We start from the raw sequence: 25,584 nt of genomic DNA, 5'->3' as shown, positions 1-25,584 counted from the left end.
TGGCAGTTGGTACAGGACAGGAAAGACAGTCTCTAAAAGGTCACCAAGTCATTCTCTTTCTCTCATTTTTAGAAGTTGCTATTGAAGAGAATGATTCATGATTCATTTCAATGGGTGTTTGTTGATATTTGTTGCATCTCTCAGAAGCCTGACCTGAATTTTTATGGTTGATCTTAAAACTAGGTAATCCCCTAGAAGAAGGCTTTTACGTTAGATTGTTTCTTAGTACCTGTGGGTAATAAGTATTATCTTCACCAACTCCCCCCCCTTGCCAATTTTGAAGGAAGCTGAAATTTCCCTGTTGCTTTGAGGACACTCCATCTCGCAACAGATGTTTTCAGTAGGTAATGAGCCAAATCCGTTATTCTTATCAGAAACTGCATCACATCTCTCCTGAGGCTGACAATTGGGAGCATCTTCAAAATGGGCTTCAACTCTGCTGCTCCCTGTCACCTCCAAGCTCAGCAATCTGTCTTTTGAAGGACACTAAATTGTGCTTACAGATGTCCTCGGACAAAGTTTTTGTTTTCCTCCCTTCTTAAAATGCTGAAAAGAAGAAATCATTTCCCTGTGTCTTTTCGCCTGGTTAAAAAATTCAGAGATATTTGCATTCTTTTAACTGAAGTTGATTCAGTGTACTGGAGATGCTTTTAACTCAGCTCTGTGTCTCACTTTGAGAAGGAGTCCCAAGTTTTATTGTTGTAGGCATTCTCGTTTCTTGATACTGACTTGTGTGTTAGCAAAAATAGTCATAATTGAATGACAAGTAGTTATTAATATTAATGAAATTACTTGTTTGTCAATCTTCCATTAAAGTCATTTCCCAATAATAGACTACAATAAAAAAACATTTTATCCTCTTTTAATTTCTTTTATGATAGATATAACATGCTCTTTAAAAGTCAAAAGTTTATGATAATGTAAATGGGCTTTGAGTCAACTTCTCCTGATACTATAGGTTATGCACTACAAAGAAAACAGAAGTTATTTAATATTTTATATTATGCGTACCTTTATATAAGTAAATATTATATATGTAAATATTTTATATATGTATGTGTGTGTGTATATGCGTATATCTATATCTCCTTGAACATGGGGCCTCATCCCTCCTGAGTGTTAACAGGCCCAGGTAGTGAAGAAGGGAGTCGACATACTTCTTTCTCTTCTACTGCTTCTCTGTAGATGGAATACTTGTAAAGCTGTATCCAAAAGCCTAAATGGAATTTTAGTATTTATTGGGTCCAGCTAAATCTGCTAATTTAGCTTCTAAGGCTTATGCAGGGTTTGTATTGTGGATATTTGTAATTGATACAGAACAATGGGTATCACACCTAGTGATGGTGCTGTGTATCTACAATATCAAAACCATTCCAGTGTTGGGTGGAGGAGGGAAATCCATTGCCCCTGGGATCCATGATAAATAGAGCTATTATCCTTGTTCAGGTGTTTATCAAACCAAACACCTCCTCTGTAATAGGGGACCAGATGATGTACTGAATGGATTTTCTGCTCTTACAAGAAGTTAAGAAAGGAGGGTAGGGGCCTGCATGGTGGTGAAGCGGTTAAGTTCCCACGTTCTGCTTCATCAGCGCCGTTTCGCTGGTCCGGATCCCGGGTGAGGACATGGCACCGCTGGGCAAGCCATGTTGTAGTAGATGTCCCACATATAGAGTAGAGGAAGATGGACATGGATGTTAGCTCAGGGCCAGTCTTCCTCAGCTAAAAAAGGAGGATTGGTGGTGGTGATGTTAGCTCAGGGCTAACCTTCCTCAAAAAAAAAAAAAAAAAAAAAAAGAAAAGAAAAGAAAAGAAAGGAAGGTAGTTATGTATGTTCATACCTGATGACTATTTTTGTCTTGGAACAACCAAGCCTAAAGTTTTCTAGGGAGTTTGAATTTGTCTTCTGCTTTCTTCTGGGAAAAAAATTCTGGAAACTCAACCTAACCTAATGGGAATTCTTGGGTATGATTCACTAGATAATTAACAGTCATTTTGTTTACCCCTCATTACAGGGATCTCTAAATCGTTCATTAGTCCATCCATGCGTTAATTCTCCTTTCAAGTGCTATCTTGGGCTGATAAAAAAAAATGATTTAACTTAGTGAAGGAAGCATTTTCTGTCAAAAAAATTAATTTGAAGTTTTGTTTAAGAAAAACAGAAATACAACAGAGGGCTTTCTTAGAAATTAGACTAAATCTGACACATATGTTTTTAACTATTATAAGGTAAATGATATGGGCCAGTGGTATGTAATGACAACTACAGGGAAGATTTATAAATACGATTCCTCCTTCTCTCCACCCTACCCGCAAATGAGAGCTTAAAGTTTATTATTAGTTCTTAAGTAGTCAAACCAGCAGAAAAGCTGGATTTTCATATTAGATCAAATACATCAAAGTATCTCGCAACCTAGGTTTATATTCTAGCTGCCTATGGATGGATCGTAGGATTTCCGAAATCTCAAATTGCTTGCAAAAGATTGTGTGATTGTCTATTATGTCCACTCTTCTGAAGAAAGTTTTATCAGCTTATTGAAAAATTCTGTCACTCAAAAATAGTTACAACCACTGACACAATGGCAAACATTCCTATCAATGACTGTGGCAATTCCCCAGGGGATGAAAGAACAAAATCAGGTTGCACTCTCTCATAAGAGAAAAAACTAGGGAAGTAGACCTGTAGGGTATATTTATGGAATGTATTAATTTGATGATAAACTTCAGTTTAACTAATTTGTTGAATTATTAGCAATTTCTAAATATTCACTCCTTCGAATCTTAGTGACCTGAGTCTTGCCAGGCACTTGGGAGATCCTCAAGTTCAGGATGCCCCTACAGAGGAATCCCCAAGGTGATCAGTAACCGGAGTCTCTTTTCTGGCGATGCTGATCTCTCATTGGTGGGCAACTCGAATTGCTATGAGGTTTCCCTTATGTGACGCTGCACTTCCCTATCTGTTTCCTATGAAATCGTGATAGGAACAGAAGTTATCCTTCATGTGGAATCACTCCCACTTTCCCAAAGTTCAGCCTCTCTTAGCTGTGACATTTGTTAGAGAAACGAAAGTTTAGACTGCATATCTGGCAACCATCTGTGATTAGCTAAGTGAATTGTTCCAAGACGCTTGACGCCACCTTCCAAAAGATTTTCAGCTTGAACGACCATGCCTCCCTTCAAGCTGGTCTTGACCTATAATTTTGAAGGAAAAACACGTGAGTAATTGGTCTACCCAATTTGACAGTTACTTCTCTAATCTAAACCTTCTCATTAAAATGATAGCCTAAAAGTCACACGTTTAGTTCTAGAAATATTATTGTTAAGAACCCCAAATAACGTTATCAATATTTTCCCCAGTTCCTTTCTCCTCTCATCTTCTCTTTTCTTTTCACAGAGGGTAGTATTTCTCTTCGTACTCAGACAAGCTGCCCAACTTTGGCTCTACTTGTAGAACAACAAACCAAAGTATTAAAAAGTTATTAAAGTTGGCTTTTGTTTTGTTTAGGGAACTAACATCTTTTTTCTGAGTTAACAGGACTTGTCCTTTCATTTAGTTTAGACAGAGTTTTAAACCCTGCTCTCATCTCACTGGGAGGTTCTTATCCTCCTCCCTCCAATTCCCCTTATGTCAATTTTCTGAATGTCAACTGTTTCTTTTTTACTCAAACCTTTGTAAACGCAGAAAGAAGAACTCACCTCATCTATTGAAATCGTGCATTGCCTCATTTCTTTCCTTTGTACTTGTCACCTTTTAGTCAGTTAAAACAGTGTTTTTCAAACAGTAGGCTGCAATCCACAAACAGGTCATGAAATCAACTTAGTAGGTCATGACTAGCATTTTATAAATGAAATAGAATTTCTTGGAATAGAATGGAGTTGAATAGAATACAAAATATCAGAGTGCATCTAACAGGAAGGATAACAACTATGTCGTGAAACTTTTTTTTCAATTGTGAGAGAGAAAAAGAAAGACTGTGTATGGGGTCTCTAGGTAAAAGATTTTTCTTTGGCCATGGTCAAAAGCATTTGAAAAACACTGAGTTTAAATTCTGGAATTAGGATATCATCTACCCTACGTTCCACAGAGGGGAATTTAAACTCCTTAAATCTCCTAATATAGTAGTAGTTCTTGAGCTTTTATGCATCGGCTCCTTTTCAAATCTGGTAAAATTATGTCCCCTTTTTCCAGAAAAATGCACAGGAGTACAAGCTCAAAAAAAAATTAAAGTTGCTCATATAACTTTAAGGACTGCTGCCCGTATAAAAATATTTGGAATTTGTTTCCAAATTCTTGAAGCTTTCGTTTTATCCCTCACCTCCCATTTGAGCTCATACATTCTCACATCTAACAACTTAACACGATTTTCTATCTCTATCTCCATGTCTTCTTTCTTTCTCGTCTTCTAAACCACCTCCTTGATACTCCAAGCACGAGAATTTTCAGACACAAGTCATTTGGCTGGGCCTCTGTACAATTTCCCTCTCTAATACTCGTTAAAACACTGTCTCTCGGGTGTTGCTGACATATCTAAAATGAAGGCATTTCTGGCTTTCGTGTTCATTAGCCTTTCTTTTCTTTGTCCTGAATTTAGGTGTGTGTCTATTTAGAATGAAGCCTGATGGGTAATGAGCAGCTTTGCACACACCAGCCATGTTCTGTAAATATTGTTCCTATAAAGAGTAGTTATTTATTCTTCAAAATCAGCCATCCAATAATGTAGATATGCGTTATTACTGAACTGACATGCTGAAATTCCCTGGCGTCTGACAAAATGAAAACACGTAGCACTTGCTCCTCAAATCCTAGCAATGGTTAAAAACTGCATTTTCATGCAAACATAAATTACAAATGGAATTATGATAACTCCCCCCCCCCCCAACAAATGCTCACAAATCATTTGTAATCCTGCCCTGGAGTGCTGTATAGTTGGCTCATTGCATATGCTCACAGCGTTTGTCAGTCTATTCAATCACCGCTACTTCCCGTGGCAAAGTGTACAGGGGCATTTAGAAAACCAGTATGTCTCTATTTCCCTAAATCTACTATTAGGGTGTAGAATCGTGAGTGCAGAGCACTGCTGCTTCACAATAGGAATAATCCTGAGTGTGTATCTTCGTTTTATTCATCTTCAATTTCTGTTTGACAGAATTTCATGCTGCTGGAAGATGTTACATTGACAGCCGAGAGATAATTTCCGTTTTTAATCCAGAGAACAAGAGTCACTTGGGAAGTGACTATAAATGTCCTCTGGGTGTCCCAGAGATATGCCTCATCCCCGTGCTGGAAGGAACACACCTCTGGGAAGGAAACAACTTTGATCAGTAAGTCTCTTTGGAAAACATTAAGAGAAATAGATTTCAGTGATTCCCCCATGAGTCATGGGGTGTGAGATAAAGTAAGCCCTTCCATTTCCAAATCAGCTTTCAAGTGGCGGCAACCCCGCCATTACTCCCAGGCAATGGTTTCCAGCGAGGAACTGAGCGTGATGTTCCCAAACAAGCCTCTCCTTTCTTTCAATATATTCGTGTAAACTTTGTGTGAAATAAGGCCTTTCTTATAATAAAGCTGTCATTAGCCTTATTCCCAGCACTTGTCTCAGCTGGCTGTACCTGGTAGATGTCCTGCTAAAGATGCCGTCCAATCGGGCTGATGCTCCGGTCTTTAACACTATAGTGTTCTCCTTGGGTCAATCCTCGCGACCTTCCTGATTTACTTAAGGACAGAAGCTTTATCCTATAATTGAAACATCTTCCCGGGCCAGCCCTCCTGAGGCTCAAGAAGATGATTCATTGACAGTCCAGAGACTATTTCCCTTCTATTCTGGACCACTGGGGGACAGGTTCCTTTTTTCTATGAGGCAAATTGAGGGTTTGTCATCCTCTCTATATTGTACGTTATATATATTATATATATGTCATGTCACTAATTGCATGTATACACACACACACATACACACACACACAAACTAACTAAGCTAAAGATCCTTAAGGGCAAGGATCCCCTTATATTCATCATCTTTGAGTATATATATATATATATACACACACACATATATGTCTTATATACTAAATATATATTAAATATATATACACATATTTGTCATACACACAGGTTGCATATTACATACATATATATCACATATATATATATATATATATATATACGTCTGTGTGTGTGTATAAACGTGTAGGCTCTTGTAGTAACCTCGGTAAGAGATAATTGAGCTATAAATGAGTGGCCTCATTAGTGGAGACAAGAAAATGCATTTAAGATACTTCTAGAAGGAGGAATTGACAGAACTAGATGATTGTCTAAAACGGGAAGCAGTAAAATGAGAGAGTAAAAGACCAGGATTACTCCTAGTCTGTGGCCAGTGTAACCAGGTGAGTGGTGCTGACATCACTAAGACGGGGAGCCCAACAAAAGGAAAAATTGGGGGAAGTTGTAGTTACCATAGTGACTTATGCACTTCTCAACATTTGGGTTTTGCACATGCTAATCTGTCTTCTAGAATGTTCCCCAAATAACCCATTTCCACCTACCTCCCCTACCCTTCCCCCTCTTCTTTGTCATTTTCCCCTTGATTTTCTTTACCTGGATAACTTCTATTTGTCTATTACTCTCAAGTTAGACAGCAGTTCCTCTGGAAAACTTTCCTGGGATCCGCAAGATTGGACAGGGTGCGTTCTTATGTGCTTCCAAGACTCTGTGCAACAATGTAGTATTTACCACAATACATTGTATTCACTTGTGTACTTTTCATTCTACACTTCTCTACCCGAAAGTAGCAGAGGAAAAGACCACCCCTTAACATCTGGTCTCCAGTCCCATCATAATGCTTGTGTCACAGTAAGAACTGAAAACTAGAATGTAATCATGAATGAATGAATAAAGAAATGAATGAATGAATGAGTAAAACAGGAGTAATTTTGAAGGGCACAATATTGAAACCAACTAACACCATTTGCTTTCATCCTGTCTGTTTCTGTTTGAGATTTGTGCATGCAGAAGCACAGATGGCCATGGGATTGCAGTACTCTTTACATATTTACTCGTTTCTCCTGCTCTCACTCTCTCTCCCCACTCCCATCCCCACCCCCCACCAGGAACGGTCCTGAATCACAAATGACTCCACTAGTCCCTTAAGCATCTGTCTCTGATCACAGTGTGAGTCTGCCAATCTTGTAACAGACTCCACAAGTGTTTTCCTTGGATTAAAAATCTCATCAAAATTAATATTAAATTCAAAGTAAGTTCACGGTGAGGCAGCTTTTGTGAATAAGTGAAACATGAATGTGGTTTGGCAAATACTGAGTTCTAAAGTTCTTCTCTATTCTCCAAAGAACTAAAGGATGAAAAGAGGGTGAAAGGGACACCCTCTTATTCCCTCCTGTCAAATACAGCTAATCTAATTTACAAATTGATATAAACTTGTCTTGTTAGTAGTCTTGCCTTGTTTGTACTATGGACAAGCTGCCAAACTGAAATAGGTATAGGAATGAAGAAAAGAGTTGCAGACTTGAGTGGAACTTAGTGGATACTGAGCTCAGTTGGAACGAGGCATTCTGGGGCCTAGAGTAAAGGAAGGAAGCAACACTGTGAGGAACCCGGGATAACTGCGTAGAACGCTCATGCAAGGACAACTACGTAGTCCTCAGTCTTGCCACTAACGTGTGGTATGCGCACCTGCAGCATTGGCATCACCTGGGAGCTTGTTAGAAATGCAGACCCCTGGGCCCCTCCCCATTCCTACATTCAGAGCCTCAGGTTTAACAAGATCCTCAGGTAATTCGTATGGACATTAAAGCTTGAGAGGCTTTGCTATAAATCATAGCATTCACAGTGCCTACGGAGTTCAGATTAACTCACTGTAGGGTCACTTTTGAGTTTATTATTCAGATTATGGCATTTTTGAGAGTAAAAGGGGAGTGTTAAATTAATTTTAATTGTGTAGTTTTGAAATATTTAGTTATTAAGAAAAAATTAATTCTTATATAAATGGATCTATAAATTAGTTACAGTCATGAACCATTTTTAAGAATAAAATTCTTTCAGGGCTGGCCCTGTGGCCAAGTGGTTAACTTTGCACGCTCTGATTTGGCGGCCCAGGCTTTCCCTGGTTCAGATCCTGGGTGCAGACATGGCACCATTCATTAGGCCATGCTGAGGTGGCATCCCACATGCCACAACTAGAAGGACCCACAACTAAAAAAATATACAACTATGTACTGGGGAGATTTGGGGAGAAAAAGCAGAAAAACAAAAAAGATTGGCAATAGTTGTTAGCTCAGGTGCCAATCTTTAAAATAAAATAAAATAAAATAAAAATTAAAAAGTTAAAAAAATAAAATTCTTTCTAAAAAAGTGGAAATAAAACATTTCAATGTATATTAAAGAAAAAAATTCTTTATATTGACCTGAACATTAAAATATAACATAAGGGCTGGTTTCAATAGAGTCTGATATATTAATGTGAACTCATGTTTATTTTAAAATATATGTAGTACAGAAATAGCCAGCCCTGCTGGTCTAGTCGTTAAGATTCGGTGCTCTCACTGCTGTGGCCTGGGTTCTTTCCTGGTCAGCAAACCACATCACCTATCTGTCAGTTGTCATATTGTGGCAGCTGTGTGTTGCTGTGATGCTGAAAGTTGTGCCACCAGTACTTCAAATACCACCAGGGTCACCAATGGGGGACAGGTTTCAGCAGAGCTTCCAGATTAGGACAGGCTAGGAAGAAGGACCTGGCCACCTACTCACACAAAAAATTGGCCATTAAAACCCTATGAATAACCAGCAGAGTGACAAACAGCACTAACAACAACAAAAAGTACAGAAATAAGTATAGAAATGTGTGCATACACTCATTGCTATACATACATACATCCTAACTCTACCTACTGAGATGGTCCAGAGGCAGAAAAAGAATAACTATATAAATGTGGAAGAAGGGACAAGTTTCATAAAGGTCTGTGCCACAGTAACAGCTGCTGCAGGGGAGATCCATTACTAAATGCTAAAATCAGTGGGTGAAACTTTTAAGAGAAACAGGATATTTGCACAGCCTCAAAGTATCTTCCCCAAAATACTTTTTTCTTTTTTTTGGTGAGGAAAATGGGCCCTGAGCTAACATCTCTTGCCAGTCTTCCTCTTTTCGCTTGAGGAAGACTGTCCTTGAGCTAATATCTGTGCCAATCTTCCTCCACTTTATGTTGGACGCCCCCTCAGCATGGCTTGATGAGTGGTGCTAGGTCCCTGCCTGGGATCTGAACACGCAAAACCCTGGGCCATCCAAGCAGAGTATGTGAACTTAACCACTATGCCACCAGCCAGTCCCTGCAAATATTTATTCATTATGTGGTGGTTTTAACATAGGTCCACAAATTGTTTGATACTTCTCCCTTCAGGAAGTGGAGCTTAATTCCTCACCCCTGAAACGTAGACCAGATTTAGTGACTCATCTCTAAAAATAAAGTACGGAAAGGAAAACACGACAATTTTACCGTGGAGAAGTTGGCATACACAACCTTAGGGAAGCGTCCAAGGTTAACATCACCAGTGATAAGTTCTGTTGACATCACACATCCCCTGATGAGATGCAGTGAGAAGCACTTCACCTCTCTGATCTTTTTCCCCCAAATCTCTAACTCCAGGCCAATCATACGAAAACATCAGACAAACCCAAATTGAGGAACATCCTACAAAATATCTGATCAGTACTTTTCAAAAGTGTCAAGGCCGTAGAACATTAAAGGACAGAGGAGCTGTCATACATTGGAGGGGACGAAGCAGCCATTATGACTAAATGCAACATAGTGTCCTGGATTGAATCCTGAAACAGGAAAGGGACAGTAGCGGAAAAACCTGGAGAAACGAGCACACAGGCTAGTTAATAACAGTGTTCCAATGTTGGTTCTGATAAATGTGCCATGGTTACATGAAATGTTAATATGAAAAGATGTTGGGTGAAGGTACATGGGAATTCTTTGTACTATTTTTGCAACTCTTCTGCCAATCTTATTTTAAAATAAAAATGTTTAAAGACAAAAATAAACTCAGTGAATATAAGAGCACATTCATAATATATGTATACAAATATTTTGCAAAAGCAGTGTATTTATTCTTAATATTTATATAACATAATCTCAGAAATTGCTAAATGAGATACTTTCACTTTTTTATTTTTTCTATTTTTAATTGTAATGTGCAAATATTTCAGCCAATATATCCTCAGAGGGAGTAGTTTCTCTTTCCATTTAACTAACTGCCTTCTTTTGGCAAATACATTTTAAAGAAAAACGATCAAATAATTTGTCTCTGTTATTTTTTGGGTATAGATAATGGAAGATCATGAGCTTTCTTATTTCATTCCCTTGCAATAGAAAATAAAAATTGATCCAATTACAAATAGAAACCCCAACAAAAGAGCATTCCCTCAAATTGAGATAATACAAAATGCAATTATAGAATTTTAGGGGCCAGTCCCATGCGCGAGTGGTTAAGTTTGCACATTCTGCTTCAGTGGCCCAGGGTTTTGCCAGTTCAGATCCTGGGCACAGACATAGCCCTACTCATCAAGCCATGCTGAGGCAGCGTCCCACATAGCAGAACTAGAAGGACCTACAAATAGAATATACAACTGTGTACTGGGGTGCTTTGGGGAGAAGAAGAAAATAAATAAACAAACAAAAAAAGAATATTGGCAATAGATGTTAGCTCAGGTGCCAATCTTTAAAAAGAAAAAGAATTTTAAAACTAAATCTTGGACATAGTTTTAATTCTTAATGTTGAATAAATTTAGACTCCTCATTTTGTAGTCATAAATTTCATGTATTTTTGTTGGCTTCTTTGAAAAGCTTTGATACTCCATTTGCTGAGTATATTGAATAAAGATTTCCAAACGATTTTGAATTAAATGCAGCCCAAATTCAAAGGACTTTCTAAAAAAAAAGATTAATATCATTATATGACATACACACAGCTATACAAAGTAATTTCTTCAAATTAGTGATCCAAACATTTCTAAAATCTGATTGCTGGTGGGAAGCAAAAAGAAAGCGAAAATTGCAATGCAATTATTATTTTGGGTTCAATATCAGCTTTATCAGAAAACTTTAGTTCAATTACTCTATGTGTATGCATATACACAAATAAACATATGTGTTTAAATTAAATCATTAAGTCAATTAAATTTAACTTAAATTGAGTATATATATATTTTCCAATTTTCCCAAGTATGACTTCTATTTCAATTGATAGGATGTTGTAGCTTATTTTGAAAAATTCTAAATTATATGTGCACTATCCCCATTCCAATAGCGAACTTAATACAGACCAGTCATTTGATCTCAATGAAAAGTCATACTTTCCAGAGTAATACACAAACACTTCCTGTAGCTGCACGTATTGAATCATAATCCTCAGACCCCATCAGTTAAATACCACCTGAATTTGAAGTAGCTGCTGAGGATTCATGAGCAGATTTATGTGACTTGGTTTTGTGTGGTTAGTTATATCTCTACAGCTTCCTTAGTCAACGGTAGTTGTCGAAAAACAATTTGTGGAAGTTACACATTCATTATCTAGCTTTCCTGAAAAACATAAACTTCAGTTCTTAATTCTATTTTCAAATATGGCATTTCATTTTATGCATTTTCTGCTGAAATGACATATTGCCACATAAAAATATGTTACCAAACAACCAAATAGATAACTAGCTGTATATTTATACCATGTAGGACCATATACTACACGATAAAACCAGAGTAACCAGAGCATTCAGACTAATGTCCATCTGTAACTTCGACGATTAGAGAACTACCCTTCTATTTGCAGCATATTCCATACTCTAATCAGTAATTCCTCACATTTTTCATAGATCTCGTCACCTAGTGGGGCTTTGTGCATCTTGGCAATCCGGACACAGTTACACCCAATAGCGAGCCAGGGGAAGGAACTCCAAAATCTTCTCCCACAACCACTGAAAAACAGAAGGGTTAAATTGTCCCTAGTTGCTTCTGCCCAAATGTGCTTTATCATGGAGTACCTTACGTGTTGTTGAAAAGAAGGTGTTAGTTACACTGCATCAGGAGAGGGCTAATGCTATAGACAGGTTACCTCTGGTTGTCCTTCAGCTTTAACCACATGTTAAGGAGAAAACTTTTCACTGGACATGCACCTTACCCACCAGTAGCAGAAACAACGTTAGAAGCTGGATATACTAAGTGGAAGTCTGTGGAATCCATCCCAGCTTATTTTGATGCAGCTCTTGATGATGACATTTATTACAGAAAGTTTAAGATACATTCTGAACCAGGCCAGGATTGTCCCAGGCAGAATGGGACATAGGATTATCCTAACTCAGGCAACTCCAGTGCCAGAGGGTAATAAAAGAGTGTGAAGTAGACCTGCAAAAAGATCATAAGGGATCTGTCTTGAGGTAAAGGGAGTAAGATCCAGGGCCTTATGGAAAAAGGTAGCAAAATCTTGTTGGGGCTGGCCTGGTGGTGCAGCAGTTAAATTCACACGTTCTGCTTTGGTGGCCTGGGGTTCGCTGGTTCAGATCCTGGGTGCGGACCTATGCACTGCTTATTAAGCCATGCCGTGACAGGCAACCCTCATATAAAGTAGATGAAGATGGGCACAGATGTTAGCTCAGGGCCAATCTTCCTCAGCAAAAAGATGAGGATTGGTGGCAAATGTTAGCTCAGGGTTAATCTTCCTAAAAAAAAAATCTAGTGGACAGACAACTGGATTCAAGATTTGGCTCTACTGGCTCTGTCATTTGGAGAACTCATCCAACTGCTCTAAGCCTCAGTTTGCTCAGTGGTATAATAAAAATTGTAGTACTGATGTGGTAGGTATAACACTTACTGCCCAACACTGTGTATGTGTAATTCACATTCCTCTGATCACTAAATTAAATTGAATCAGCTCCAAGCCTCCATCCTCAACACTGGCAGGGAATTGAATCTGAGCAATATTGAAACTCCTTCGAACTTCTGGGATGAGCAAATTGACGGATTATTATCCAATCCATGACATGTGAGAAGGACCCTTTCATTTCTGCTTCAGACTTCAATTCAGAGCACATATTAATTCTTCTTGTTCAAGTCCTTACAAAAATTCAAAAAGACTCATCTGTTTCTCTTCTGCCAGGAAAGAGAGGGAATAATTGAAGGAGCAAAATCATCAAATTGGCTAGAGGGAATGGGAAGCTTAAGTGGAAGGACTGGCTTTGACTAAGACCAGGGACAGTTCATTTATTGCAGCAGGAGGAAGGCATCCGTATGTCCACCCGAGGTGTGTCTGTGAGTGCCTTGGTGTGAACAGCTTCCTGTTAATTCCTTTGTCTTGAATTTTCTGCTTTCCTCTCAAGATTTTTTTCTTATGATTTCTATGTTGATCTCCTTCATCCTTTGTTCATCTGAATCTCCTCCTCTTTCTGTTATCATTTTCTTTTTTTAAACTAGCCATGATATTGAGTATATTTTTTTATTTTTTATATTTTTATAAAGTTTTATATTCCTACTATTAATTTTAAAAGACTTTGGTTATTGCATATTTTTTCATAAATATAACAACATTGCATTTTACTTGATTAATTGTTTTTCTTGAGGGTCATTGAATCTCAAATGGAAAAAAAAGAAAGTTCTGGATTTAGTGAATTTGATATATTTACATCATCTGCAACCAGGCTATGTTATATGTAGGGGATAGAATTAATGATCAAAGAAGTGTTGCCAAGCAAAAAGCTCTGACATTCTTCAATATGAAGATAAAAATCATTTGAAATTAATATATTATTTATATGCAAAGTAAGGCTGCTAAGGTTCTTGAAAACAGTTTATTTTCTTTCAATTTTGTTTATTCTGTTAATATACTGAGCAAACTCTTTTTTCTAGATAGTGCCAAAGTAAACTTTTGCCCAGCCTGTGTCTGCTTTTTCATGATTCTCTGAATTAATAAGTTTCGCTAAGTTCCAAATGGATATACTGCCTGGTGCAGGGTTGTCATCCGACTTAATTCTGCCTCATGATTGGATCTTAAATGATCAATTGAGACCTGTTAGTTTAGATGCTATATTCTTTATGAATGTCATTGATGTTTGTTAATAACATTCATGCATCAATCAAGTTCCAAGAGATTCACCAGCTTGCAAATAAGAATTTCTGCTGCATTGCTACACATTTGTAGAATGTGTCTGGGAATAAAGGAAAAGGGAAGTTCCTCTTTTCCTTCATCCCTTCTTCTCCACTTCCATATTGGCCAGAGTATTTCATTACCTTTCTATTGGAGACTAAATAACAGCCCCCAAAGATATCAGATCCTGATCCTTGGAACCTGAAAATCTTACCTTATAAAGAGGATCTTTGCAGATGTCATTAAGGTTCTTGACATGGGAGATCATCCTAGTGAGCCTTAAATGCCATCACAAGTGTCCTTATAAGAGAAAGGCAGAGGGAGATTACATACAGAGAAGAGGAGGAGGCAAGGGTGACCAGGCAGGCAGAGCTTAGAGTGATATAGCCACAAGACAAGGAATGCTGACAGCCAGCAGAAGCTGAAAGAGGCAAAGAAGGTATTTTCCAGAGCCTCTGGAGGGAGTACCATACTGCTCACATCTTGATATCAGACTTCCACCCTTCAGATCTATGAAAGAATACATTTCTGTTGTTTCAAGTGACCAAGTTTGTGGGAATTTGTTATGACAGTCATGAGAAACTCATATGCTCCCTTCTCCCTATCTCTAGAGAGTGTTTGAGCTACACTTAAATATCAGAGAGAGAAAAAGTAGCTGGAATTTTAGCTGCTTGCCTTAGTATTTTCCTTCTGGATTAGCTGAGACAGGAACATGGTGAGGGGAGGTAACCTGAGAACAAGACTCAGGTCTCTGCTCCCACCCGTCAGTTTTGTGACTTTGGGCACTTAAAATCTCTGACTCTTAGTTTTGCCTTAAAACAAGAGAGTTTCACCCGATTAAAAGATTTTCAAGTTTTGTTTGCAGATTCTATGACAACAATTTTTAGTTTTAATTTCAATATTAAAATACACATGTTGAGTTATATTAAAAACATAGTGGTTTTAAACACTTGAATATGTTACATATTAGATAGCAACACTTCGAAGACCAATGTGTATTAAATTCTGCTGCCATCTGAATTCATTTTGCTGTTAACCACAGAATACAACTTCCTATTCCGTCCATGTTTAATTCAATGAGTCTCAATTGTTGTCAAAGGAGGACAACAGAGAATACTCTAGGGCGCTTTACCAAAAAAACTCGGCAATCCAGGCCCCACTGTAAGATATTCTAATTTAGTAGGTTTTCTGTAGAGGATTTAAATATCACAGAACAATCTGAAGAACCAATATAACCCATTACTCTTTTTACCACCCTTCCTCCACACCATTCAACTGGTGCTAATATTCTGATCTAAATGTTTTCTTATTGAATATGGGGTGTTTTTATCAGTGAGGGTTGAAGATCTTTGCTTTCCTTTTCCATTTGGTCTCCAGTATCAGTCATTCTGTAACCCCATACCCAGACTTGTCCTTCTCCACTCACTTGCTGGAGGCTCTCACTAACCTGCATATGGACCATCACTGTGGCCTTCTCACTAGTCTCCCTCTCTCTAGCCTCTAGGCCTCACACTCAATCTATCACTGTTCCTAGACAGTGTTTTCATTTCATGACTCTATTTCAGAAGCAAGGAATAAGGCAAGCCCGTAAACCTTAGCCTGGCATTCAAAGCCTTGTGATACCAGATCCCTATTTATGCTCATCTTTTTTCACTTTCCAATCTGAGCCTTCTTTTTTCAAAAATTGTTTTACTCACTCTTCACCCTCACATGGTACTTTCATGCTATAATTTACATTGATTTCCACATGTGGAAATACCACTTCTTCCTCTATACTCTCCAGAGTTAGTTGGTCCAGTGGTCCGAATGTCACTACTTCAGCCTACGCTGTTTCCTTCTATGAATGGCTATTAGAACCTACTTTCAACTATACAAACAACAGTTGAAATATTCTTTTGGATACAGTACACAAATACTTCAGGGTTCCCAAAAAGACAGATAGCTTTCCTCACCATTCTACCACCTTTCTAGACCCTACCTGATGCATACAGTCTTTCCCAGCTCTTTCATCCCATTTTGGTTTCCTTTTTTATTTTTCTTTGTCTTTCTCCTCAGTCTCACTCATCCTTCATACTTTGTCCTAGTTTACTACTTAGTGTTTCCCAACACTGTCATGTGTTAGAACCATCTGGACAGATTTTAAAGCATACAGATTCCCAGAACCCACAGACAGGAATTTTTCTTTAATTGATCTTTGCAAGGACCAATGTACCAAAAATACACATACACTGACATTTTTTTAATGTTTCCTAGGTGATTCTAATGCAGGAACTGTGTTGAGAAGCACTAAACTGAACCAGATTAGAAGTTCCTTTAAGGAAGCAATCATATATTATACCTCATTTGCCTTCATTGTAATTACAAGGCCAAGTGATCGATAGATACATATTGATTGGCTGATCTTCTTTTTGTTTTAAAGAAAGAAGAGGAAGAAGAAGAAATTGGGGAAGGAAGTCTTATTAAGAATACCCAGTCCTGCCAGTCCCCACTGGAGAACTGCGCAGGTCTTCATGAACCTCCCTGTGGATCCCCAAGGATCTGATACTTAACAGATTCCTGCAAAACTCTATTAAGCATATCAGTTCACCTCATGGTTTAGTCACTGACTGAAATGGAAGACATTAGTTAAGGTCAAGATTTTACATTTAAAAATAGTTATTGTCAACAAGGAACTGGAGAAATGTTCTTGACAGCAACCCAGTATTTTTTATGTTTTGTCACAGTATTTATATGTTTTCTTTGGGGCCAGCACCTTATGTTCATTATGTTACCAAATCCAATATGGACGAATAATAGTGCATCACAGCCTATCTGCAAATAGTGCGTCTTACCCACACTGGGGTAATTGCCTTTCCAGATCAGGATATTTCCAAAACTGCAGTAGACTACAGTCTGTCTTGATGGGCAATGGTCATCCATGATCTGACTCATACTGTCTGGTCTCTGCTACCCCTCAATATGCAGACCCTTGGAGTGTACAAATGAGACATGTGAAATCTAGTGTCTTTTACAAATTGCAAGCATGTGACTTGTGCATCTTTACTCATCAGAGTCACTTCACCATATCACTTCACGGTGCCTCAAAATGCAATCCTCTCTCTCTGGTAAACTCTGTCCAAAAGTTGGGTGCATTTGATCAACATTTGTGCTTACTCTTGTGCACAGGCTTTGTTAGCCTTTTAGACGCTTATGAAATTGTTCTGTTTCTGTGCCACAGTGGTGGTGGTCGGGGCGGAAGTGGAGACCAGAGAGACAGTCCTATTATATATAGTTATAATGAAAAACTTTTCTAGTACCCTAGCCTGGAGTCTCCAGTTCATTTTAATATAATGAGATATTAATTAGGTGCATATAAAGGACAAACTATCCCTTTATTGGTTTGTCATCATGTTCCTACAGCTATTCAGTTCCATTTTGACCATATTCTCGTTACAAAGAATAGGCATATAGGGTTTCCCTTGTATTTTAAAGAAAAAAAGTGTGCCAAACTTCTCCAACAATCTGGAATTTTATTCCATCCATATACATGCATAGTAACAACATTTGTTGAGAAATTATTTCTATCAGAAGTAGAACATTATCTTTGTGATCACCAGGTGCAGTATTGCTACTCTTAGATTTAAATAGATCTTATATATGAATTAAATTCATACTTGCAGCATTGAGTTTAGGGTTTCGATTTAGACTGTGCCTTTCAAAAGATAAAACTGATTAATACTACCTCATTACTTACAATACTGCTTCCAGTAATTTTGTTCATTCTTTATAAAGTATTGCATTTAACAGCAAAGGTTTAAAAATTGAGACAGAGCTGCATCAGCGAAAGAAAATACAAGTACTATACAAGAAAAAAATTGCCATCTTCATTTAACGTACATGTTTAAGATTAAGAAAATGGACAGAAACATACGGCTACATACGAATGCAAAGCCTAGTGACTAAGAGACTGTATCTGCTAAAATATAAAGTGCAAACGGAGCCTGATTATCCAAGAATTGAAATCTTAAGGCGAACTTATAGCACATGTATTTAGAACATCTTTGCAAGTTATATTTTAGCATATACATATATCTGCAACAGCATATAAGAAGAAATCAAGATACACGAGTGCTTTTGAAGCTATTTCTAAAATGCTTTTCTGTATTGTTTGTGACTATTTTCTTTAAAAGCTACTATACAGTGCAAACCATATGTGCTACACAATAACTATACAATAACATTACAAATGACTTTAATATAAAGTTTTTAAATAAAAAATAACATAACCACAGCTATGAATACTGCTGGTAAAATAAATTAATTTCTTTTTTGAAAATGGCACCAATAATACACTTGACTAATGGACTGTAATGAAATTACACCTTAAGTCTTCAACTCAGCCATAATGAATTATCTCCTGATTGCCCAGATGTAATTCAAACAGCTTTTGTTTTTTTTTCTGGACTGGGTAGAACAACATACTAAACACTGGTACCAAAGGCGACTGATGTTTATGTATTTAGTTATTTCATTTGACATGTTCTGCTGCATGTGATGAGCAATAAAACTTCTTGTGAGTTATAAAGTTTGAGAGGTTGTTGAACTGGATGTCACACAGACGGCAATATTTCCCACTGGTTGGAGCCTGGGTGGAGCCATTCACGCCTTTTGCTATACTAGACAACTGTTCCTCTGTGGAGGGAATTCCTGGTGAGACGTTCTCATTTGCAGCTAACGGATTCTCCGAGATCCACGAGGGAGATTTGTGGCCATCTTCATGCTGAGGATTCTGGGACACGTTCTCTTGCTGGGTGTTGGTGGCGGGTCTCTCATCTTGCTTCAGTCCACCATTAACTATTACCATGCCTCTATTTTTGGGCAACAACGGCAGGGAATCTTTCTTCGGCACAGCACACCCATTTGAAGAAGCCTGGCCTTTGGGAGATTCATTTTCCGCGTTTGTGCTTTGCTCTATGTCAGCGTTATGGATGACAAGAGAACCAGAAATATAATCACTTGCTTTTATTCCATAATACGGAGAAAGTTGGTCTGCTCCTTTTGTCTTCTTTATTGCTCCAGGGTAAAGGCATTGTGGAAGAAACAAATGTTTGTTTTCTTCTTTTGTAGCAATGAGCTGAGCGGCTTCGCTAAAGACTTTCAGGCCTTGCAGAGTTGCTAAGTGGGATGAAAATAAGTTTCCATTGGGAGAAGGCTGCTTCAGATTCCCATTTTTCTCACATTTTATTATGCTTCTTTCATAGCTGACATCAGGGCTGTTTCGTTCGCTTTCTGGATTGGGAAACACTTTGCTGTCGAGTTGACCCAGGTCATTACGCTGATGTGCAGTGACGGGACAGAAATTCTGCTTGTGGGCCAGGTAGTTTTCTACCTTGTTGAAACTGATCTTGCACACAGTGCACTCGTGATAGTCCAGCAGCCTTTTGGGAGACGCGGTTGTCCGCTCAGACTGGGATAAACACTTTTTGCTGAGATCTATGGGCACGTCCATCTCTAAGCAGGAAACATTGGAATGAGTAGTGTCACATTTGGAAGCTGGAACACATTTGTTGATCGTCAGAGAAGTTTCCAAATGCTTTGAGACAATTCCTGGAAAGATATCACATCTTGGGTGGTAGCACTCTCCAAGCCCTTCTGTGGGTTCTTGAGTGGAGGTACAAGGATTGCTGAGGTTGGCTACATCAAGAAATCGCTGTTGGACCAGCGGAGGCCTTTGTTCTTGTTCAGGTAGGCACATCTCATACATCTTCCTTCGCTTGCGTGTGCGCATGGTTCTCTGCATGGCAGGCACTTTATTGGAAGCAGACCTCTTTAGTGGAGGGTCGTGGCGTGTAGCACAGTAATACTGTTTGTGGACCATGTAAGTTTCATGTCGGCTGAAGGTAATGTTGCAAGCTTCACAGGTAGTCTTATTTGGGTCACCTTCCCCGTCCACTAAGGGGACGCTGGGATTTTTCACATCAATAGGTTTTCCATTAATTTTATCATCATTGCTATTGGAGGTGGAGAGCTTCTTAGCTTGAGTGGAAAAATCCTTGTCATGGCCCTTCCCATTTGGCCCAATTAAATCTAAAACAGTGGAAGAATTGATGCAGGATGTTTGAAGAAGTGGATTCTCAGGATCAGCAGAGTGAGTAGCTGGGTTGAGAAGGTTTATGGAGGTTTGGCCAGTGTTCGGACTCACGGCCTCAGGCATCTTTTCTGAAACACCAGGGAACTCTGGGGACTTGGCCATCTGCTGCCATCGGCTGCTGCAATAATGTTTTTTGTGCACTAGATAATTATCCAAATTATTGAATGTTATGTTACACTCAAAACAAGTAGCCCCCTTGGGCATCAAGGGGCTGTAAATTACAGGAGGATAGCTACTACTTCCGTGCCTCAGTCGCCGATGTACCAGTTCAGACATCTTGGCTAAGATCTCTGAAGCTTGAGGGACCATTGTGATGTCTTGGGGAAAAGCAAATTGAGACAGGAAAGGGCCCACGGGGAAAGAAGGCCCAATATTAGGCTGCACTGGAGATGAGGCGAGTCTCGGACTAGAGGGCTCAGACTTGATTTTTGTGTAAGAAAAGCTTTGTTTGTTTGTTGTAGGCTGTATCTCTGGTCTCTGGTTAGCGAGAAAGAGCTGAGTCTTTTTCTCACACTTGTCCAGCTCTGTGTCAGAGCTCGCATCTTTAGTCTGCATGGCCTTTTGGCTCTGGGGGAGTTCACTTCTGGTCAACAAGTCTGTGGCTGGCTGTAAGCTGTCTTCGGTTCCACTTGGAGAGTGTTCCATGTCACTTTCTCTGGGAAGTTTGCTGCCAGGGACATGGAGCTCCTGGTGCTGCAATAACTCCCTCTGAGTCTGGAAGCCAAAGTGGCAGTGATTGCATCTGAAGGCAGCTTGAGTGAGATGGGAGAACAGGTGTTGGTGAAAGTTGATCACAGAATCAGCAGTGTAGCTACAGACGGTGCATTTTAGACTAGCACCAGGGGGGAGGAATTCTTCCATTTTCACTCCTGGAGAGATATACAAAATAAGAATACTGTTGGGTTTTTAATGAAATGAACCTTTGCTAATGATCTAATATCTTCAACACAACAGGAATAAATTGAAATCTTTCAGAATCTCATTTGTGATATTTAACTTTTTTCTTCTGACGTCTTTTGCCATGTGTGATAACAGTAAAAGCACTTAATAGTTTCTAAAGCACCTTCATGGATATTGTCACATCACAGTTGGATAGGCACCAGTATCTCCACTTTACAGGTCAGAAAACAAACTCAAGGAGGTTAAGGGAATTGATTCTCATAATAAAGGTGTTCAGTGATGGAGCTATGCCTAAATCTCAGATTTTATAATTTCTAATCTAATAACCTTCTTACCACAACACTATGCTCTACATTAGAAAGATGTAGGCATTCATTAGAGTTGAGATTGATAACTTGTGTGCAAATCAAATAACTCTCAGTGCACTAGATTTGGTCTTTATTCTAAAGACCCCAAATAGGAACCATTTTGTAAAGTAATTAATAACCTCCTACTTTGTCTTTGGTACAAATGTAGAATTTTATTTGTTGGTTTTGCTGAACGTGGTTTATCTCTACTCAGGGCTGATATTCAGCTGGTAGACTCTAGTACACTAATATAGTAATTTAGGACCAGCATCCATGCTGGTTGATCACTGCCTGTTTCTAAATATTTTGAATACCACCAATGACTGCTGGGTAAACCTCACTGTGATATTGTGATTTATAAGATATATATACTCAAATGTCCAAAATATATTTCTCATTTGTATTTGGTCTGTAGAGTTCTTGGCTCACAGCTCCTAAAATCCTGGGAATTTCTTCTGATAAGAGCAATAAATGTGTCTTCTGTTATGTTAATGTGGTGGCTTTTGGAAAGCCCTTAGGTAACCAAAGGATAGGGCGCTGGTTGTTAGGAGAATCAATCATATGATTAGAAGGTTGGAACTTTCAATCCATCCCCACCACCCACCTCCCTGTCCACACAAATCCTCCAGGGAGGGGACAGGACCTGGAGATTGAATTCAATTGTGAATGGCCAATGATTTAATCAATCATGCTTGTGTAATGAAGCCTCTGTAAAAACCCAAAAGGATAGGGTTGGGAGAGTTTCCAGGTTGGTGAACACGTGGAAACTTGGGGAGAGTGGTGCTGGAAGAGAGCATGGAATCTCCTAGGCCTTTCCCATACCTTGCCCTGTGCATCTCTTCCATGCAGCTGTTCTTGAGTTATATCATTTTATAGTAAACCAGTAATCTAGCAAGTAAAACGTTTCTCTGAGTTCTGTGAGCTATCCCAGCAAATTAATCCAAACCAAGGAGGGAGTCTTGGCAACCTCTGATTTACAGCTGGTTGGTCAGAAGTACTGGTAATAACTTGGGCTTTCAACTGGCATCTGAAGTGGATGTAGGGGGCAATCATGTAGGACCAACTCCTTAACCTGTGGAATCTGACCCTATCTTGGGGTAGATAGTGTTAGAATTGAGTTGAATTGTAGGACACCCAGTTTGTGTCCAGAGACTTACCTGGTGGTGGGCGTGGGGGGGGGGGGGCAGGAGGGTGTGGCTTGGGGGGCACAGACGGGAACTACGACTCCTCCCTACCAGGAATTGGAATTGGGATCTGGACATTTTTATTCACTAAGGTCAACTCTAGTGTCCATTTGTGGCATATGGTTAAACATAAGGCTTGGCTCATCCTCCGCACTTGAGACTAAAACAAGAATTGCCTTTTATATTTATAAGCTGAAAATATGTCAGAGCAAACCCAATCTTTCAGTGATAAAAGGGAACTTCTCCTTCCCGTCTCCTTTTCTCCTTAACTAATCCAATACTCATTTTTCTCTTTAGCTGGAAAGATCCCTCTATCTCTATTTTTGTTTTGTGCATGACTTTACTCACCATCTGAGACAACCAACCTACTTCTGCTTCCTCTGCTTTATCACCTACATAGAGACAGCTCATTTGTAGGGACAGGGGAAAGAATGAGTAGAAAGGAAATTGCCTATTTTTATAGGTTCAAAGACAAAAGCTTGCCCTGCACTGGAGTGTTGGAGGTCGGAGCTAGTTTTTTAAAACTCAGCACCTATTTCACTTTTCAATTATTCAGTCCAAGCAAAAACAGCAAAGAAGTCACCAAGAGGTTTCCTGCAAGTTTAGTCTTATACATGCTGAAGAACTCTGACTCCAAACCCTGGTTTGCCCATCCAAGAGTGTTCCTAGAAATAACTAAAGTTAATATAATTCTGTACATTTGGTTAACTTCAACTTTTTAAAAAAATATGGGCCTTAGAATACTATGTAATGATACTAACAACAATCGGGCATACAATTCTAAAATAATTGGGAATAGCTGCCACCTTGCTGTTAGGAGTGGGCTTTAAAAAAATGGCTTTTCAGTCTAATTTTTCTTAAGGAATTTTAAAACATAGTACTAAAAGCGATTTTATGTCGGAAAAATCAACTAAGCTGTTATGACGCACACTCTGGAAATCAAGAGCATTTTATGGATCCAGATTTGAAAGCTAATTTCTCTCAAGTGTGATTTTAATTGGATCTATCAAAATAAGAGCTCTGTTTCAATTCAGCAAATACTTATTCTCATGTACATACTACTTATTCTCTGCCAAGTGGAGAAGAACATGGTCAGTTTCCAAAGATCACTTGATGCTTAAATCAATGAATATTAATGACAATATACAAAGGGCATTCTGACTTTCTTTGTAAAATTATGTTGTTTTACTTCATTTGAAAAAAATAGAATGATGTGGCCTGCAATCTGAGCATTTTAGTTAAAAAGAATTCAGATGCAAGTCCTTTGAGTAGAATATACTGATTATAAGTGACATAAGCTAACAACCAGCTGGGTCCAGTAAGCTAGATTTTGATTTTATAGATAGATATAGTTAGACAGATATAGACGTATATATGTATGTATCTATGAATGAATATATAGAGAGTCTCCTGGAGCAAAAGAAGCAACACGGGAGGCACTTACCACTGTGCGAACTCAGGTGCATTTCTAGAGCTCGGGCATTTGAAAAGCTCTTGGTGCATTGTGGGAAGGGGCATAAGCTGGAAATCTGAGGAGAACTGTCTTCATTTTCTTCTGCCACTGGAGCAGCTTCTCTTTGCCTTCCACTGCAATAGTACATCAGATGAGCTTGCAGATTCCGCTCACTCCGATACCAGATGCCGCAGGACTTGCAAGGGAATATATCTTCTGCAGGCAAAATCACAGGGACACATTAGCTGCTGCCCATTTGGAGCCAACCATAGGTAAAGCAGCATTTAGTTCAATTTTTCTCAGAGACTGCTCTCAGCTTCTGAACTAGGCAATCAGACAGTGATGAGTGGAGTCTTGGATGTGGTTCCACAGTACAGGACTAAGCTTTTAAAAAATGGTTACACTCAATGCAATTTACCTTCCCACAAACTCTTTAGAAAGTGGTACTGTAGGAAATGCCAACATTAAAAGAACAAAAGATTAATTTTAAATTTTTTACACTGTATTTATGGTTTAGAAAAATATGCATTTATAAACAGCAATGTAAATTGGCTTATCTGTTTGATTAAAAGGATCTAATGGCTGAATTAAAGTTAGCTTTGATGCCAACTTCTGACATCATTTGTTCATTTAATAAATTAATTACAGAATGCCTACTATGTGCCAGACTCTATGCTGGGTTCGGTGTAAAACAAAATGAAAGGCCAAACTGCTGTCATTAAGGAGTTTAAGGTCTCCCGGGGTTGATGAACAAGCGGTCAGATAATTATGTTAGAATGCAAGGACTGTTCGGATGCAGGAATCTGTGGAAGCATGGAAAAGAGAGACTAGGCTAGTGAGATACCTCGAGGGAGGACAAGACCAGAGAAAGACTTAGAGGGAAGATGATGATATGCCTTAGCTGAGCTGTTAAGGATGAAATTAAGCTCATCAGGTGAAGAGGGTTGGGTCTCCCTGGCCAAGGCAACAGCCCAAGGAAAGCCATGGGAGCCTGAGACGGGGACTGGTGAATGCTGGGAGGCTGTACTGTACCACTCGGTCAAGGAACATGATGGGGCTTGGGAGAGATGAGGTTGTAGAAGGCAGAAACAGAGTCTCAAACACCCAGCAGGCTCTCTTAAGAAGTTTAGATTTTTATCTCAATGATTATGGAGAATCACTGAATGATTTTAAACAACAGACTGAGAGAATCAGATGTGATAGAATCCTGACAGTAGAGCTGAGTTTTGAAGGTAGTGAATTTAGAAAGAGGACTTATAACTTGTAGGAGGTAATTGCAGTAACCTAGATAGATGATAGACTTTGAATTGTAGTTAAGACTCATGTAGCATTTATTGAGTCATGCTATGATATGTATTCACTCATGGAAAATTCCTCCATGGGTGTGTTTTTCCCCCTCATCCATTTACAGGCATGGAATGTGAGGC

At 38.8% G+C, this 25,584-nt stretch overlaps 1 protein-coding gene and 1 long non-coding RNA gene across 5 annotated transcripts in view; one reads left to right on the top strand and one right to left on the bottom strand.

The window, feature by feature from the left end:
- Window positions 1-18,191, top strand: part of LOC139085095 (uncharacterized) — a 51,213-nt gene extending 33,022 nt beyond the window's left edge. Inside the window, exons 2-3 of the long non-coding RNA XR_011543134.1 lie at window positions 5,148-5,322; window positions 16,563-18,191. This is a non-coding gene — a long non-coding RNA (uncharacterized lncRNA). The remainder of the gene's footprint in view (window positions 1-5,147; window positions 5,323-16,562) is intronic.
- The window catches only part of ZFPM2 (zinc finger protein, FOG family member 2), a 440,124-nt gene continuing 432,172 nt past the window's right edge, over window positions 17,633-25,584 (bottom strand). For all 4 annotated transcript variants that reach the window (XM_008520784.2, XM_008520785.2, XM_070630801.1 and 1 more), the window contains 2 exons: window positions 24,149-24,373; window positions 17,633-21,142 (listed from right to left, as the gene is read on the bottom strand). In XM_008520784.2, coding sequence (XP_008519006.2) covers window positions 18,651-21,142; window positions 24,149-24,373 — 2,717 coding nt within the window. In that variant the 3' untranslated portion in view covers window positions 17,633-18,650. The remainder of the gene's footprint in view (window positions 21,143-24,148; window positions 24,374-25,584) is intronic.

The sequence above is a fragment of the Equus przewalskii genome, chromosome 8 (assembly GCF_037783145.1).
Source record: "Equus przewalskii isolate Varuska chromosome 8, EquPr2, whole genome shotgun sequence".
Classification (NCBI taxonomy): Eukaryota; Metazoa; Chordata; class Mammalia; order Perissodactyla; family Equidae; genus Equus; species Equus przewalskii.
This window is presented reverse-complemented; position numbering and strand designations above follow the sequence as displayed.